We start from the raw sequence: 15876 nt of genomic DNA on the forward strand, positions 1-15876 counted from the left end.
GAAATCGATGTTGAAAGATTTAAAAAAAAAAATCAGGATCGAGGTAGGGGATCGGAGCTGACCACCTTTGACAAGTGTTCTAAAAGAGGCTCCTATCCCGGTACCCTGGGCTAGGAGGGAGACCAGTTTGCCTGCCCTGTGGCCTTGGGCAAATCACTTCACTTCTCTGTGACTCAGTCCCCCTATCTGTAAAATGGGGATTAAGGTTGTGAACCTCATGTGGGACCAGAACTGTGTCCAACCCAATTTGCTTGCATTCACCCCAGAGCTTAGTAATAATGATAATAATAATGGTGGTATTTGTTAAGTGCTTACTATGTGCAAAACACTGTTCTAAGCACTGGGAGGAGGATACAAGGTGATCAGGTTGTCCCACGTTGGGCTCAGTCTTAATCCACATTTTACAGATGGGGTAACTGAGGCACAGCAAAGGGAAGTGACTTGCCCAAAGCCACACAGCTGACAAGTGGCAGAGCTGGGATCCCATGACCACTCACTCCCAAACCCAGGCTCTTTCCACTGAGCCACGCTGCTTCTCAAGATAGATACAATAATAATTTAATAATTTTGGTATATGTTCAGCGCTGTGTGCCAAGCACCATTCTAAGCACTGGGTAGATAGAAGGTAATAATAATGTTGGTATTTGTTAAGCGCTTACTATGTGCCAAGCACTGTTCTAAGCAATGGGGAGGATACAAGGTGATCAGGTTGTCCCACTTGGGGCTCACAGTCTTAATCCCCATTTTACAGATGAGGTAACTGAGGCCCAGAGAAGTTTAGCGACTTGCCCAAGTCACACAGCTGGCAAGTGGCAGAGCCGGGATTAGAACCCATGAGCTCTGACTCCCAAGCCCGGGCTCTTTCCACTGGGCCACGCTGCTTCTAGTCCAGTGTCCGGCCCATAGTAAGCGCTTAATATGATGATTAAATACGATGATGATGATGATGATGATTAAAGGAGGATGGAGCGCGGTGCGGTGCCTGTAACCAAGTCCTCAGGAGCTGTGGCAGGGTTCCTTAGTTTAGGGCGCGCCTGCCCTCTAGTGGTCACACCGTCTCATTGCCGGGAAGCCTTGGAAGCCAACGAAGATCCCTGGAATCCTCCTGCCTCAATTAGAGAAAAGCAGCATCTTCAGCCATCGCTCTTCATTTGACAGAGGATGCTTTTTGGTAGTCTTCTGCAGAGAGCGTGGGGGCGGGCGAAGGGTCGGTTTGGAGACAGTGTAGGGCTCCAACTGGTCTTTTGGTACTTAAATGTGCCTTAAACTGATCTTGGGCTTTATGGCCTCATTGGAACTCCCACTCTCTCTCCCCCTCCCCCCAAAAAAACCAACTTTCCCACCGTATTGTCAATTGACTGGGTGAAATTTACCTTCCGGATCTGGTTCACCTAGAGATAATTTAACTAGTTGAGAAAGCCCTCCCTTATTCAGGGACAGAACTGCTTAATCAATGTCATTTTTTTTTCTGGTGTTTCATTTCCTTTGATTAATTTTATCCCTCGTCAGCTTATATTTTACCATTACGAAGTTTGACAATCTAAAACCGAGGGAATTAGAGAACTGACTTTTGAGGGTGAGGGACGGTCAACCAGTTGAGGATTCCTCTCCGTTTGCAAGTGCTAGCGTGAGGGCTCCAAGGGTAGAGAATCCTGCAACCCAAGTACCTGTAAGTAAAATCGTGACGGCGACGACTTTTTATAAGATGTGGAAGTTCGAAAAAGAAAAAGAACAAACTTTATGACCAGACTTGAATTTGATTGGATAAAAAAAATGTATTGGATTTCCAATACGAAATAATAAACATGAAGTTGTTAAAAAAAAAAAGCCAGAGATTATACAGCATATACTACAGAAAAGCCAAAAAAAGTGTGTACAGAAAGGAAGTCTACAGCAGTCCTTCAAATCCTCCATCAGATTTATAAAGCAATATACATTTTTTCCAAATTCTTGAAGAAAGCTGCTATTTAGCAGCTTATCGTTTACATTACAAGATACACAATGTTTCAGATTTAAAGTCACAGGATAATGTAAGAAAATGTATTAAAATGTGAAAAAGTGCAATACAGATTTTACACTAACTAGAATAAATGTTTTTTTGTTTAACCTTTAAAAAAAATCAACTTTGAACAGTTGTTTATCATTTAAAAATATGCCCCTCCCTTTCCCTTCCCAATTTTATGGCATTAACATTTACGGTGTTAAGTATAAGAGGCAATATTAAAAAAAAATCTCCAAATTGGAATACCAAGTATTCATTTCTTTGGGCAAAAAGTATGACATTTTCCAAGGAAAACTCTCCCTATAGGAGCATAGAGGATTTTTTAAAAAGTGTAAATATAAGTTATAGCTTATTCATTTTCCTGAATACTGTACTGAATATCACTAAAATGTCTGAACAGCTAGTTTGGAAGTGGGTGTTCAAATCTTGCACTTTTCACTGCCCCAAATAAATAAATAAGACCAACTAATCTTCTAGAAACAGGAACACATGACAAATCCAGGAAAAAAAAGTGAACCTACAAGGATGCGAAACCCAAAACTCACCCTGAAATGCCTAGGATGAGCTGACATGTTCCCATTTGGCTTCAGGTTGTTTTTTGGGGTTCCTTCTCTTGCCATCTTGACCAAAAACTGATTTGAGTTCCCTGGATTAAAGGAAGAAAGATTCCACCTGCTAGCTTTCCACATTTATTAAATAAGTCTAGTATTCTGCAGCCTGGGTCGATGGTGGAGGAGGGTATTTCCTACAGAAATTTCCTGGCTGACTAGCTCACCTCTCCTTCCATGAACATACAGACCCTTGAGAGCCTAAATAGTCCTTTATCTGCTTTCATAATATATTCTTCATATAAAACCGTCAACTAGTTCTTGCTTTCCTTGGAAAAACAACAACAACAGCAACAACAACAATAATAATTTGCATGGGAGTTTCATGAGAAGCTTCAATTCTAAGGAAAAAATGTTGAATCTGGAAGAACACTGGCAACCTCCTCTGTCCCCCCCCCGCCTCAAGTCAGGGATTCTAACGAAATCCCCAGTAAGATAAGGAGCACATAAATAAATAAAGAAAATGAGACTTGGACCATCCAAAAGAGCAGCTGCTGACCTGGCCCTGACTTGGTTCACACATGCCTCTCCCAAGGAGTGCAAAGCAGGACTGTCACCTTTTGCTGGGGTTTTGCAGAAACCCCACCCCCCCAAAGCCTTCATTCTGTTTTGATCACAGTATTATATGCTTCTTAGAGTAGTCAGATATGTTCACAGGGGAATGCAATATCAGGAGAGAAAATTTAATTGAGAGCAACTTTTCAAAGGCAAGAAACAAACTTGAGTTACCTGGTCTGTCGCCCAGACTGAACCAACTTGAACCAAGTTGGGTGAGAAGAACCTTTTGGTTCTCTGCCAAAAGATTTTCCAGGCACTTAAGCTCTTTTGGAACCTTGAAGCACCACATCAAGAGAGACGAGGTGGTGTATGTTGGGACGTAGCCAAGAAATACTACATTACTGCCCTGAGAAAGATGATGTTCCCCAAATCCTGATGTTTCAAGAATGGAAAACAATTCATCTTTCCAGTCACCTGTTTTCCTATACCTCTGGGTGTGTCATCTATTTCTGTAACTATTTCCGTAACTCACTGTAACATCTACTACCTCCCCTCCTTTTTTTCAGTCAGCTGATGCCCCTCTCCCTGCCATCTGGGAGAGAGGCAGAGGCAGGAGACATAGATAAAGGGAAAACAAAAAAACAAACCTCTTGCTTTTTCTCTTGTGCCGTAGATTGCTTCCCATGTGAGGGAGCAGGGTAGAGGTCCTTAATCTACGGTTTAATCTCCCAATGTTGGGCTCCAATTGGCACAGGGCCAGAGAGGAAGGAATGGGGAAATGGGGGAAAGAAAGGAATTGGGGGGTGGGGGGCGGCATTGGAGAGAGAGATGAGAGAAAGTGGCTGCCTCAGATTAAAACAACCAGAATAAGGAAGGGAGAAGGGATGAGAAAGTGAAACACCTCAGCTCCCAGGACAACAGTTCCTAAAGGGTATAGGTGGACAATTGCTTACATCCCATTTAAATGTTGAGGCTTGGTTTTTAGTGCCAAAACAGTTCCCCAAATTCTCCAAATTGTCTGGGTTTGGGAGGAAGAGGGCAAATCCTTTAACCTTTCTGAGTGAAGTATACCTGCTTTAGGTTCCTCTACGATAATAAGTTATAGGGTGAAATAGTCTTCTTAAAAGCACTCAAAACTAGCACCTACTTCACATGAGAATTGCTTAAATTGGTTCAAATGAAACTCCAAGTGCAAATCAGTGACAACAGAGACCTTTACGTTACAAGGAAGGACATTACAGAAGATGCTTCCATTCTCTTCAGTCTTTTTTGAAGAAAGTATGAAGACAAACAATAATGAGACCTCCCCCTAGCCCCAGGATCCCTGCCACTTCCTAGTCCCTCCCCCCACCCCCCCGCAAATACTGAAACTGCACAAAAAGCGACAAGTCTTTCAATGTTACATTTCAATCAAATAGATCTGTAATCTCACAGTGATGAGAGGAGAAAGTCAGGCCTTTAATAATTATAATAAAAAAATAATAATAATAATAAAAAAGCTTACAAATAGCAATGCAACATCCCTCCACCCCCCTCCCACCCCAAAATGATGGACTAACTGCTAGGAGAGGATGAAATTACTTAGAATAAAAACGAAACAAAAAATACCAACCCAGAACACCCCACACTGTCAATGAATTTCCATACACAATAGAAACAAGCAGTCAATGTCAGGCCAGGCTGTGGAAAACAACACAAACTTTCTGGGGTTTTTTTTTTCAGATTACATAGTTTTTCCTTTTTATAAAAAATGATAAAATAAAATAAAAACACAACTAAAAATTGTACATAGATGCCAATGTCCAACACTCAATTAAGGTGGTGCAGTCACAGCATTGAGACAAAAACCTGACCAGAAATAAAATGCAGATTCCACTTTTTCCCCTTTTGTTGGGACACAAGATTTCAGCATTGTGTATCCGACCCCAAGTGGTCTCAGCAGGCAAATGGGAGTCAACCTGGCAATGACTTCACTTCAGAATGACGACGACGAGGGGGGTCATCTTCTCAAACAGCATCCAAATGAACGCACTTGCTGGTTTGCTTGTTCTGGTGTGCTGTCCTCTCTTACTCTGTACAATTCCTTGTCTTCCAAGGCCGAGTCCCAATATTATGAAACTGGGTTTGGAGTCATACCAGTGAAGGCTGTCACGCTGTCGTGATGGCATTAAGGTCCTTCATTAGTCCTTCCAGGTGGGCCATTTCTTTGGTCAGCTCATCCGGTTCGTAACTCTGTGGGAGGTTTACCACAATTAGTGTACAAGAACAGGGGCAGTCTTACCCATGAACAAGGAAGCGTTAAGTGCTCAGTACAGTGCTCTGTGCACAATAAGTGCTCAATAAATACCACTGAATGAATGAATAAATGTCCAAATGATTTAGACCAGACTAAAGTCTCCTGGGTCCCAATTATGAGCATACAGAGGTAGTTACAGGACTGAGAAACTGAGGTAGAGGGGCTGGCCCAAGGTCCTGGAGAGAATGAACGACAGCTCTCCAAGTCTGACCCAAATCTCAGAGAGTTCCATAAATCAAGGTGCATACCAGAGACTACATGGACCTCTGCAAGAAGAGGAAAACTGAACATCCTTATTTCATCTTTTAGCTTGTATTTTTACCACATTTTGCACATTATCAATAGTTTTGAGAAATATTTGATCAGTGCCAAAACAGCCCCCCAAATTCCCCAATTTATCTGGGTTTGGGAGGAAGCGGGCAAATTCTTTAACCTTTCTGAGTGAAGTACATCTGCTTTAGGTTCCTCTACGATAATAAGTTATAGGGTGAAATAGTCCTCTTAAAAGCACATTTTGCTTTTGCACATCTTGTACATCTTTACAAAAGCATATTTTTACCAAATTTTGCACATTATCGGTATTTTTGAGAAACATGAAAAGAATTAAAAAAATGGAACCGAGTATAAGAGAAAGTCAATTATCTGAATATCTCTACCCTGAACCAATCTTTATTTGAACTTAGGCTAACTTGGATAACTAATATGATGATGATGTTGATCATAATAATAATAACAATGATAATATGATGATGAAAAGACTCAGATGGCAAACCTCATTTTTTGTTTTGATCATATAAACTAGCCCCAGTTCCAACTGGACTCTGTAATTAGTCGTCTTCAGTAATTTTAAATAAAGCTGCCATAAACTAGTTTTCCCTGATCTCAACAATTTAAAACCCACACAGCTTTATGGACTAGGATTTCAACTGGGATGCCCAAATCTAGTCATGTGACACTCATTCATGCCACACTGAAGATATTTTCTCAATTTGTTTTACTATTTGTGTTGTGCAATCACCCCAAACCATTTGCTGCAATTCAGCACAGACGACAAAGCTTGGTCAGAATACCTTCTCTCGAATATTATCTTACAGCATTTTTTTTTCGATTTCAAAAATTCTTAAATCAATACATCCTCCACTGTAAACTGGAGATTAAGTTTTTGCAACATTACAGGCAACAAATTGGACACTTTACATGGGAGTATAAATAGTTGTCAATTTTTCCATTATGAGTAAAAATCCCCAAAACATCGCTAGGTGGCAGGTGTATTTCTTAATGAGCATCTTTAGGTGATGCTCTGGGATCCTATCAATCAATCAATCGATCATATTTACTGAGTGCTTAGTGTGTGTGTAGGGCACTGTACTAATCCCTTGGGAGAGTACAGCGCAACAATTTAACAGACACATTCCCTACCCATCCTATTAAAAGGGCAAGTGGTAAACCATGTGAACACTTTGGTTTTGAACTAAGGTGGCAGTGTGATACACCAGAAAACAGTAATAATAATAATAATAATGATAATTTTGGTACTTGTTAAGCGCTTACTACATGCCAAGTACTGTTTTAAGTGCTGGGATAGATGCAAGTTAATCAGGTTGGACTCAGTCCCTGTCCCCCACAGGACTCATAGTCTAAGGAGGGAGTAGGATTAAATCCCCATTTTACAGATGAGGTCACTGAGTCCCAGAGAAGTGAAGTGACGTGCCCAAAGTCACAGAGCAGCCAAGCATGGGAGCTGGGATTAGAACCCATGATCTTCTGACTCCCAGGCCTGTGCTCTTTCCACTAGGCCATGCTGCTTCTCTCATGGGGAACAAGAATGACATACTAGAGAACTGTACAGATTACTAGCATACATTCCTTGGTCTTAAACACAGATTAGATCATATTGACCCACTGAGGAGTCAAAATTAAGTGCATTGACCTAGCTTGGGATAGTTTTATCCCATCTAAGTTTTTCAAAATCTCTATTATTCGGAATGCATTGCCTAGATCATTTCTTTAAAAAAAATCCCATTCCCAATAATACTTCATTTATATTGACCTCTGTGGCCAGCTCAATTCTGGAGACTCTGAAATCATTCTATTTTGGTGGAAGAGGCTTGGCAGTTGAAAAATATTTTCCCACAGGATGTCTCAGATGCTCAGTTGCCAGCGCCAGAAGTGAAAGGGAGTGGGGAGATATGAAGAACAGAAGGACAAAGGAGGCAGGGAAGAATGGAAGTGGAGGGAGAAGGCATGTAGGTTCTGCTGCTCTTCCGAAAATAAATACAGAGGTTTGAGGCGACCTAGAGGAAGAAATGGGCCATCTAAAATTGATGAATTAAAATAATAATAAGAACGTATTTGTTAAGTGCTTACTTTGTGCCAGGCACTGTTCTAAGCGCTGGGTGAATACAAGCAAATTGGGTTGGACACAGTCCGTGTCCCACGTGGGGCTCGCAGCCTCAATCTCCATTTTACAGATGAGGTCACTGAGGCCCAGAGAAGTGAAGTGATTTGCCCAAGGTCACACAGCAGACAAGTGGGGGAGCTGGGATTAGAACCCATGATCTTCTGACTCCCAGGCCTGTGCTCTAGCCACTACGCCACGCTGCTTCTCACAGAATTATGTCTCTCGGAGTTGAAGACACTGACTGGCAAAACCTTATCAGGGTGATCTGTGGAACTCTTACACGCTTCACTTTCAAAAAAAATTAGAAAGCAACAGGAATCATCAAAAGCCTGAACTTCTTATGAGGACCTCTGAACTTACCACTAATTTGGCCCCATAGGCCTAATATTTAGACAAAAACCATTTAAAAGAGAAAAGAGCGGTGAGGCCCCAGAAAGTTTGCTGTTCTATGATAACTTCCATTTTTGCTCCACAGGCCTAAGGCAGGTACAATATAAGCTCCTGAAAACTAGGAACTGAGATTTTTAGAGCAACTTCATATGGAACTTAGTTCATTCACGAGGTCAAGGACTCATTCAGGTTCTAATACCACCATACTTCAAATGGCACAATATCTCCAAGGATCTAAAAGTTATCACTGTTGTAGGCACTTACACTTTCTGAATCATCAAGCATCCTGGTGGTTTCTTGCACCTCTGGAGCACTGGGAACTACCACTGGCATAGGAGGCCGGGTTCTTCCAAGAGTGCCAATCGATGCTGTCTTCACTGAGTGAACTTGATGGTTAGGAGCTGAGAATGAAAGTGGTAACTGTCAGGGGATGCTTCATCCATTTTTATCAGCAACATCATCAAAATGGGTCAGTGTGACAATGCTTGACACTATAGGGTACCAAACGAATGCTTAGACATTGTGGTATTTGTTGAAATGCTTGTTATGTGCCAGGCACTGTACTAAGCACTGGGGTAGATACAAGGTAATCGGGTTGGGCACAGTCCCTGTCCCACAGAGGGCTCACAGTCTTAATCTCCATTTTAGAGATGAGGTAACTGAGGCCCAGAGAAGTGAGATAACTTGCCCAAGGTCACACAGCAGACAAGTGGCGAAGCCGGGATCAGAACCCAGGTCCTACTGACTCCCTGGCACGTGTTCTATCCACTAGGCCAGGCTGCTTCTCCTAGAATGGCCAGGTTGTCACATTGGTACTGAATTATGAGCTTGGCCAACAGCAGACAGTTGAAGAATAAAGTACATTTTAGGTATTCACTTTTAGGAGCTATTCTTATTTTTAATCCCTTAGGTGAGCATTCCTTCACCTAGCTCATCCCAGAAAAGCAACTGTCTATCCCAAGCATCGGCAACCCTTGTCACTCTGGCTAGAGGGTGGGACCCTAGGCCAATCCGAATGGCATGTCTATCTTGCCAAGCCTCAGCCACCTGCACCCGTCTTAACCACGACCATCCCTGCTTCCTCTCCAACCCCTAGGTGTCAGGTCATTCACTCTGTAGTTGAGGGACCAGAGGTGCCAGAGATATTAAAATGCTCATTGTGGACAGGGAATGTGTCTGTTATATTGTTACACTGGACTCTTCCAACAACTTAGTACAATGCTCTGCACACAATAAGCACTCAATAAATACGAATGACTGATTGAAAATAGGGGGAAAAAATGAATGCCAAGAGCTCAGTGCTGCCATCTTCTAGCCCACCTATGTATGAGCCTTGGTCCTATGACTTTGGGACAGAAAAGTCGCACCAAGGAATTATGGTGAGTGCTGCAGAGAGCCACTTGCATTTTCTTGTGGTTGCTAGTTGTGTTTTCAATGGGGCACACCATGACATTGAATTGCAATGTGAAACAACATTAATGCCTATTCAATTCTACTCCTAAACATATTCAAGGGAAAAAAAAACCCTAATTCTACAAATCCCCTTATCGAGCATTATCTACTCAGAATAATAATGACTGAGGTGTTTAAGCGCTTACTATGTGACAAAACCCTATAGTAAGCACTGGAGTAGATGCAAAATAATCAGGTCAGACACAGGCCCTGTCCCACATGGGGTTCACAGGTGAGTTGGGAAGGAGAACAGACGTTTAATCCCCACTTTACAAAACAGAGGCACAGAGAAGTGGTGATCTACCCAAGGTCACAAAGCAGGAAAATGGCAGAGCCAGGACTAGAATCCTGGATCTCTAACATCCAGACCTGTGTTCTTTCCACTAGGCCACACTACACAAGGTCTCTGCTCTCGATGATCAGGAACTCTGATCACTTTTGCTGAAATCGCCCCCTCTCCCTCTCCATACCTTGCTGGGACAGTAACGGTGTGCTTGGTAATGCAGGGTCGTATGTGGAACTTGGGGGTGGCACTGCTGGCACAGCAAAACTCTTCAGAGGGTGAGAAGGACGAACATGGGCAGTTGGCAGGCTTTGGCCTGAATCTTCCTCCTGGGAGCTGGCTAAGTAAGAGGATCCTGTGGCACCTTCTGGATCTTGATGGTCAGTACAACATGTCTGAGATGAGGACGCTGGCATGGTGTCTGTACTGGGTGTATTTCTAACTGACTCTGGAACAAGAAAACGTGAGCGTCAGATTTTCCTGCACAAAATATTTGAACACTACTGCTCTTAAAATACTTCAGGATATAGTCAGTTTTGACCTATGGGAGCTAGTCAACATGCGTATAAATCAGTCATAAAACTAGGCTAAGGAAAGACTTTGTTCTAAGATGATTTGATGAAACACCCTCATGCGAGGTTTAGGAGGTGGAGTTTGCCACTTGGGGAAGTGAGGGAGCAAGGACAGAGGGATTAGGGAAGTACTGGACTAGGTAGCCAGGGAGAGTAGCCAGTAGAATTGATCAAACAATCAGTATCAATCTGTGGTATTGACTGAACACTTATTGTGTACAGAGCACTGTACTCAGCAATGGAAGAGTACAACATAACAGAGTTGACAGACACGTTCCCTGACCATAGCGAGCTTACAGTCTACAGGGGGAGACATACATTAAAATAAATTACAGATATGTACACAAGTGCTGTGGGGCTGAGTGTGGGGTGAATAAAGGTGTAAATCCAAGTGCCACGGCGATGCAGAAAGGAAGAGTGAGTAGGGGAAATGAGGGCTTAGTTGAGGAAGGCCTCTTGGAGGAGATGTGGGAGATTGATAATAATAATAATAATGGTGGTATTTGTTAAGCGCTTACTATGTGCATGGTCTATCAGATATGTAGGGGGAGGGATTTCCAGGCCGAGGCAGGTTCTGGAAGAGGGGTGGGTGGCGAGATATATGAGATCAAGCTATAGTGAGTATGGCATTAGAAGAGCGATGTTTGCGGGTTGTGATGTAATGGCAAATCAGGGTCGTAAGGTAAAGGGGGCAAGGAGATTGAGTACTTTAAAGCCAACGGTAAGGAATTTATGTTTGTGGTGGAGCTGGACGAGTAATCATTAGAGGTTCTTGAGGAGTGGGGAAACATGAACTGAATGGTTGTTTTTTTTTAGAAAGATGATCCAAGCAGCAGAATAAAGTATAGACTGGAGTAGAGAGATGCAGAAATCAGGGAGGTCAGCAAAGGAGGCTGAGATAATCAAGGCAGGATAGGATAAGTGCTTGGATCAACGTGGTAGCAATTTTAATGCAGAGGAAAGGGTGGATTTTAGCTATGTTGTGAAGGTAGGACTGACAGTACTTTGGAACAGATTGAGTACGTGGTTTGAATGAGAGAGCTGAGTTGAGGCTAATGCCAAGGTTGAGATTGTAAGATAGGGAGGATGTTGTGTTACCTACAGTGAGAAAAAGACAAGAGGAGTAGTATTTGCTGAGCAAGGAACATGTCTACCAACTCTGCTGAATTATACTCTCCCACGTGTTTAGTACAGTGCTCTGCACAGAGTAAGTGCTCTAAAAATAGCACTGATGGATTGACTGAGTGTCTGCCTGGTGCACAGCACTGTACTAAGGGCTTAGAAGACCACGAGAGTCTGAAAGTAGAGTCATGAGAAGAAATGGGAGAGTTGTGGTACTGTGTGTGTGCAAAATATTTTATTCAAGTATCAAAAGATAAAACTGACACTTCACATGGGTATATGAAGAGTAGTCAACATTTCCATTTAAGAATAAAAATCCCCCAAACATTTTTACTAAATTTAAAAAAATATATATTTTTTCTGTTTATCTGCTATTACATATCCATAAGTTTCTTCTGGCATTGGCCATTGTTTTTCAAACTTTCAAATATATTTAATTTTCAGAAGCATAGAATTAAGATCTACAAATGTAGTAATTCAGGAAGGAATGTTAATTTTCAACGTTTTACAAAAAATAATCTATTTAATTCCTTGCCTAAAAATATATTTAGAAACCTTCCACTTTAACTTGCATTGATTTTTAAAGTTCAAATAAAAGCTGATGAAATGAGAGAATACAAATGTTCTTTAAGGGAAAGTAAAGCTAATCAAACTAACACTAAGATCCACTCAAAATTAAGAAAGAGTGAGATTGAAAATATTTGCCCTGTTAAAAAAAAATTAAAGGAAAATATTTTCTTAGAGGACAAATACTTTCAGTGGAGAGTGAATACATACACAAATTCAATCATGAAATAACCACTTTTGCTTTGTTGTTTCATACTTTGTTTTCTGAGCAGGTCCTTCCTGGACTAGTTATTTATCTCTCACCTGTGGAATTGGCCCTGTCTGAATGGGACATGGAAGTGCCAACAGGCCATGGGTTGACCTGATGATGAAGATAGCTGCGGGTCGGAGAAGCGAGGCTGCTGGAGTGGAAATGATGGTGAGGGTTATCGAGTGAATGGATGGGATGAGCACTAATCACAGCTGTGAATGAACATAAAACAGAAAAATGCTTAACACAGATATCCACATGTGCACAAACATTACAGTACAACAAACCTCTTCCCACCACCCAAGCAAGTGTAAAGTCTTAAATGCTGTTGGCCTTTTCATGGGAACAGATTCAGAAAATAAGGATTATTATGTGTCTTTTAATTCCAACACATTTTCTTTAATGTTTGAATGAAAAAATGAAAGATCAATGGCATTTGAGTACATACTCTGTGCAGAATACTATACAAAGTCCTTGGAAGAGTACACCAGAACCAAAAGTAACAGACCCTGCCCTTGAGGGGTTTTCAGCAGATCAGTACAGAGTATGCACTTAACAAATATAATAATAATAGTAATAATAATTATTATTCAGTCTAATTATAAGCAAATAAAGGTGGCATGTCCTTCAGGACATTTTCTGGTTCTCTAAGAGAAAACAGCAGTTAGATTTACTCCTTACTCACTAATACTCTGCGGCTTTTGTAGTTGTTAAGGCAAAAGAAAGACAAACAAAATGGAAATCTGGAAAAAATTTCAGATTGTCCAAGAGAGTTCAAAGAGAAAACATAGCTTCCTTTTTTTTTTTTTAACATTACCTTTGGTTCAGCAGTGACCAATGTAGATTATTTGTGGCCAAGTAAATATACTTTCTTTCATCAACTGTCTGAGTTTTTAGCTAATATATTTGAATTAGAAATAATGTTCACATTTATCTTTTTGGTTGAGATTTAGGACCAAATAAGTGAATTCTTCTAAGTATGCTAATTTCCAGTTTTAGGGAGAATTAAACACACACTGAAAATAATAAATTTCATAATAACAACTTGCCTACCACTCGATCCACAGAAGCAGACTTAGAAAACTGTGATAAAACCCTAAAGTTTGGAGTCGTTGACTAATAGCTTTTTCTTGGCATGAATTGATAGTTCAAATTTCTATAGTCTCAAGAGCCTAACACTGGTGATATCTACACCTTGAAACTAAATATTCAAAGTGAAAAAAAACAACTCCCAGTCAAAATATACCAAAAGTGCTTTGTCCTCAGGTAAGTACTTAGTAATACTTGTGATTAAGCTTAATTAGCCTTTTGGACTCCATTACTATGTCTACTGTCTCAAATTGGTCTATGGATCAATCCCCTTTACCATCTCTATTTTGTCTAAATGTCACAGAAAAGATCAGGTATATTACCTATTTCAGCCTTGAAAGGAACAAGAGCTTTTATTTTAAATACTGCACAACTACTAGGGATTGTATTGAACTTCATACACAACAAAATAAAAGAATGTGATCTTCTTGCAATTGGATCTGTGACCTTTGGGAATTTGATATTCACCCCACCCTCAACACCACAGCACTCATGTACATATTTTTAAGTTTTATGATATAAATTACTGATTTATATTATGTCTGTCTCCCCACTAGACTGTAAACTTGTTGTGGGCAACTCTGCCAACTCTACTTATTGTACTCTCCGCAAGGGCTAGTATAGTGCTCTGCACACAGTAAGCACTCAGTAAGTACCCTTGAATGAAAGAATCCTGAAATTATTGTAGTAACTCATAAAAAGCACTGCTTTTTTCATGGCTAATATCTTAGATAAAAGGTAGCTGAAGTTCATTGCTACTTTTTAGGTACCAACAGTTAGCAGCAAGCAGCAGCTTTATTTAGTTAACATAAAGTAATTTATAGGCATGTGAGTTCGCTGTTTTTCTGCTTGGAAACTTAGTCGAAGTTTTTGATTAAGAAGAACCGCGTACTATGAAAACGTGGATTTGGCTAATTTAGCTCTCCTGACCTCTCATATGGAGGTGTCTATGGCCCTAAGGACAATATAACAGAGTTCATAGACAATACCCCTGCTTAATTCATTTAATTTTAAAAATATAAGGTGAAAATTTGAATAAATGTTTAAGGGACTCCTCAATACACCCAGAAAGTACATTTTCTGGATTTATTACCAGAGGTAGAAGATACATGGCAATTCAACCCATAGCCACCTCTTACCAAGTTTACTAATACAAAAACAATGTGGCAAGAGTAATGAACTTTTTTCCACCACAACTGGACAGTGGGAGACATATTTCATGGGAAAATGCTAATACTGTGACCTAGCAATGACAAGTGGTGTTTCCCCTCCCTTTCTCTTTTTTTAAGTCATACTATGACTCTACTAGAAAATTATATAGCCCCTCTAAAAATCACTGGTAAGTCATACTACTTAAAATATTAAAGTCATTTATTATTATTACTATATTATATATTATGTGTAATATATTATTACTTAGACTGTAAGCTCCACAGTCTTACATTGGGACAGGGACTGTGTCCAACCTGATTAACTTGTATCTATCTTAGCACTTAGAACACTGCTTGGCACAATGATCAGGAAAGAGGATCCCACTTTGGAGAGACTAAGACTTCAAACTAAGGAAATTGAGAAAAAAATTAGCAAAGTTGAAAATTTCTCCACTTGGAAAGGAAAATACCAGAGACTATCACTGTCCTTCAAAGTATTCTTTTTGTTTAGAACAGTGCTTGGCACATAGCACATGCTTAATAAGTATCATAGTTATTATTATTATAGTGTTTGTTGAGTATTTATTATGTGACAAGCACTCTTCTTATCTCTGAGATAGATACAAGTTAATCAGGTTGGACAATCAGAATGCAGTACAATCAAATCAGGCACAGTTCCTGTCCCACAAGGGTCTCAGAGTATAGGAAATTTTTTTATGGTATTTGTTAAGTGCTTACTGTGTGCAAAGCACTGTACTAAGCACTTGGGAGAGTATAACAATAAACAGATGCATTCCTAGCCCAAAATGAGTTTACAGTCTAGAGGGGTAGTATGTAAACTGTGAAGTATAAATTTTGTAATTCCTCCCTCAAATTGTAATTTAGTCCCAAATTGCAGAGTTAGGAAAAAATGCATTCATGGACATTCAAATAGCAAAGTGCATTTTTTTCAACTTTTGTCACCATATGTTAGTGTGCCTTTGGGCAAATCACTTAAGTCTTTGTACCTCAGTTTTCTTGCCTGTAAAATGGTGATTAAGACTGTGAGCCCCAAGCGGGTTATGGACTGTGTCCAGTTTAACTGGCTAGCTTCTACCCCAGTGTTTTAGTTCAGTGCCCAGCACATAGAAAGTGCTTAACAAATGTCTCATCCCTCTTCTTCTGGCCACTTCCCATCCCCCCACCACCCCAGCTA

General features: G+C 40.6%; 1 protein-coding gene across 5 annotated transcripts in view; it reads right to left on the bottom strand.

Moving 5' to 3' along the window:
* Window positions 1-1755: 1755 nt before the first annotated feature.
* The window catches only part of NEO1 (neogenin 1), a 270466-nt gene continuing 256345 nt past the window's right edge, over window positions 1756-15876 (bottom strand). For 4 of the 5 annotated variants that reach the window (XM_029065166.2, XM_029065164.2, XM_029065165.2 and 1 more), the window contains 4 exons: window positions 12495-12653; window positions 10118-10378; window positions 8460-8596; window positions 1756-5340 (listed from right to left, as the gene is read on the bottom strand). In XM_029065166.2, coding sequence (XP_028920999.1) covers window positions 5257-5340; window positions 8460-8596; window positions 10118-10378; window positions 12495-12653 — 641 coding nt within the window. In that variant the 3' untranslated portion in view covers window positions 1756-5256. The remainder of the gene's footprint in view (window positions 5341-8459; window positions 8597-10117; window positions 10379-12494; window positions 12654-15876) is intronic. The other variant, XM_029065167.2, reaches the window with a different exon arrangement.

Source organism: Ornithorhynchus anatinus, chromosome 5, assembly GCF_004115215.2.
Source record: "Ornithorhynchus anatinus isolate Pmale09 chromosome 5, mOrnAna1.pri.v4, whole genome shotgun sequence".
Classification (NCBI taxonomy): Eukaryota; Metazoa; Chordata; class Mammalia; order Monotremata; family Ornithorhynchidae; genus Ornithorhynchus; species Ornithorhynchus anatinus.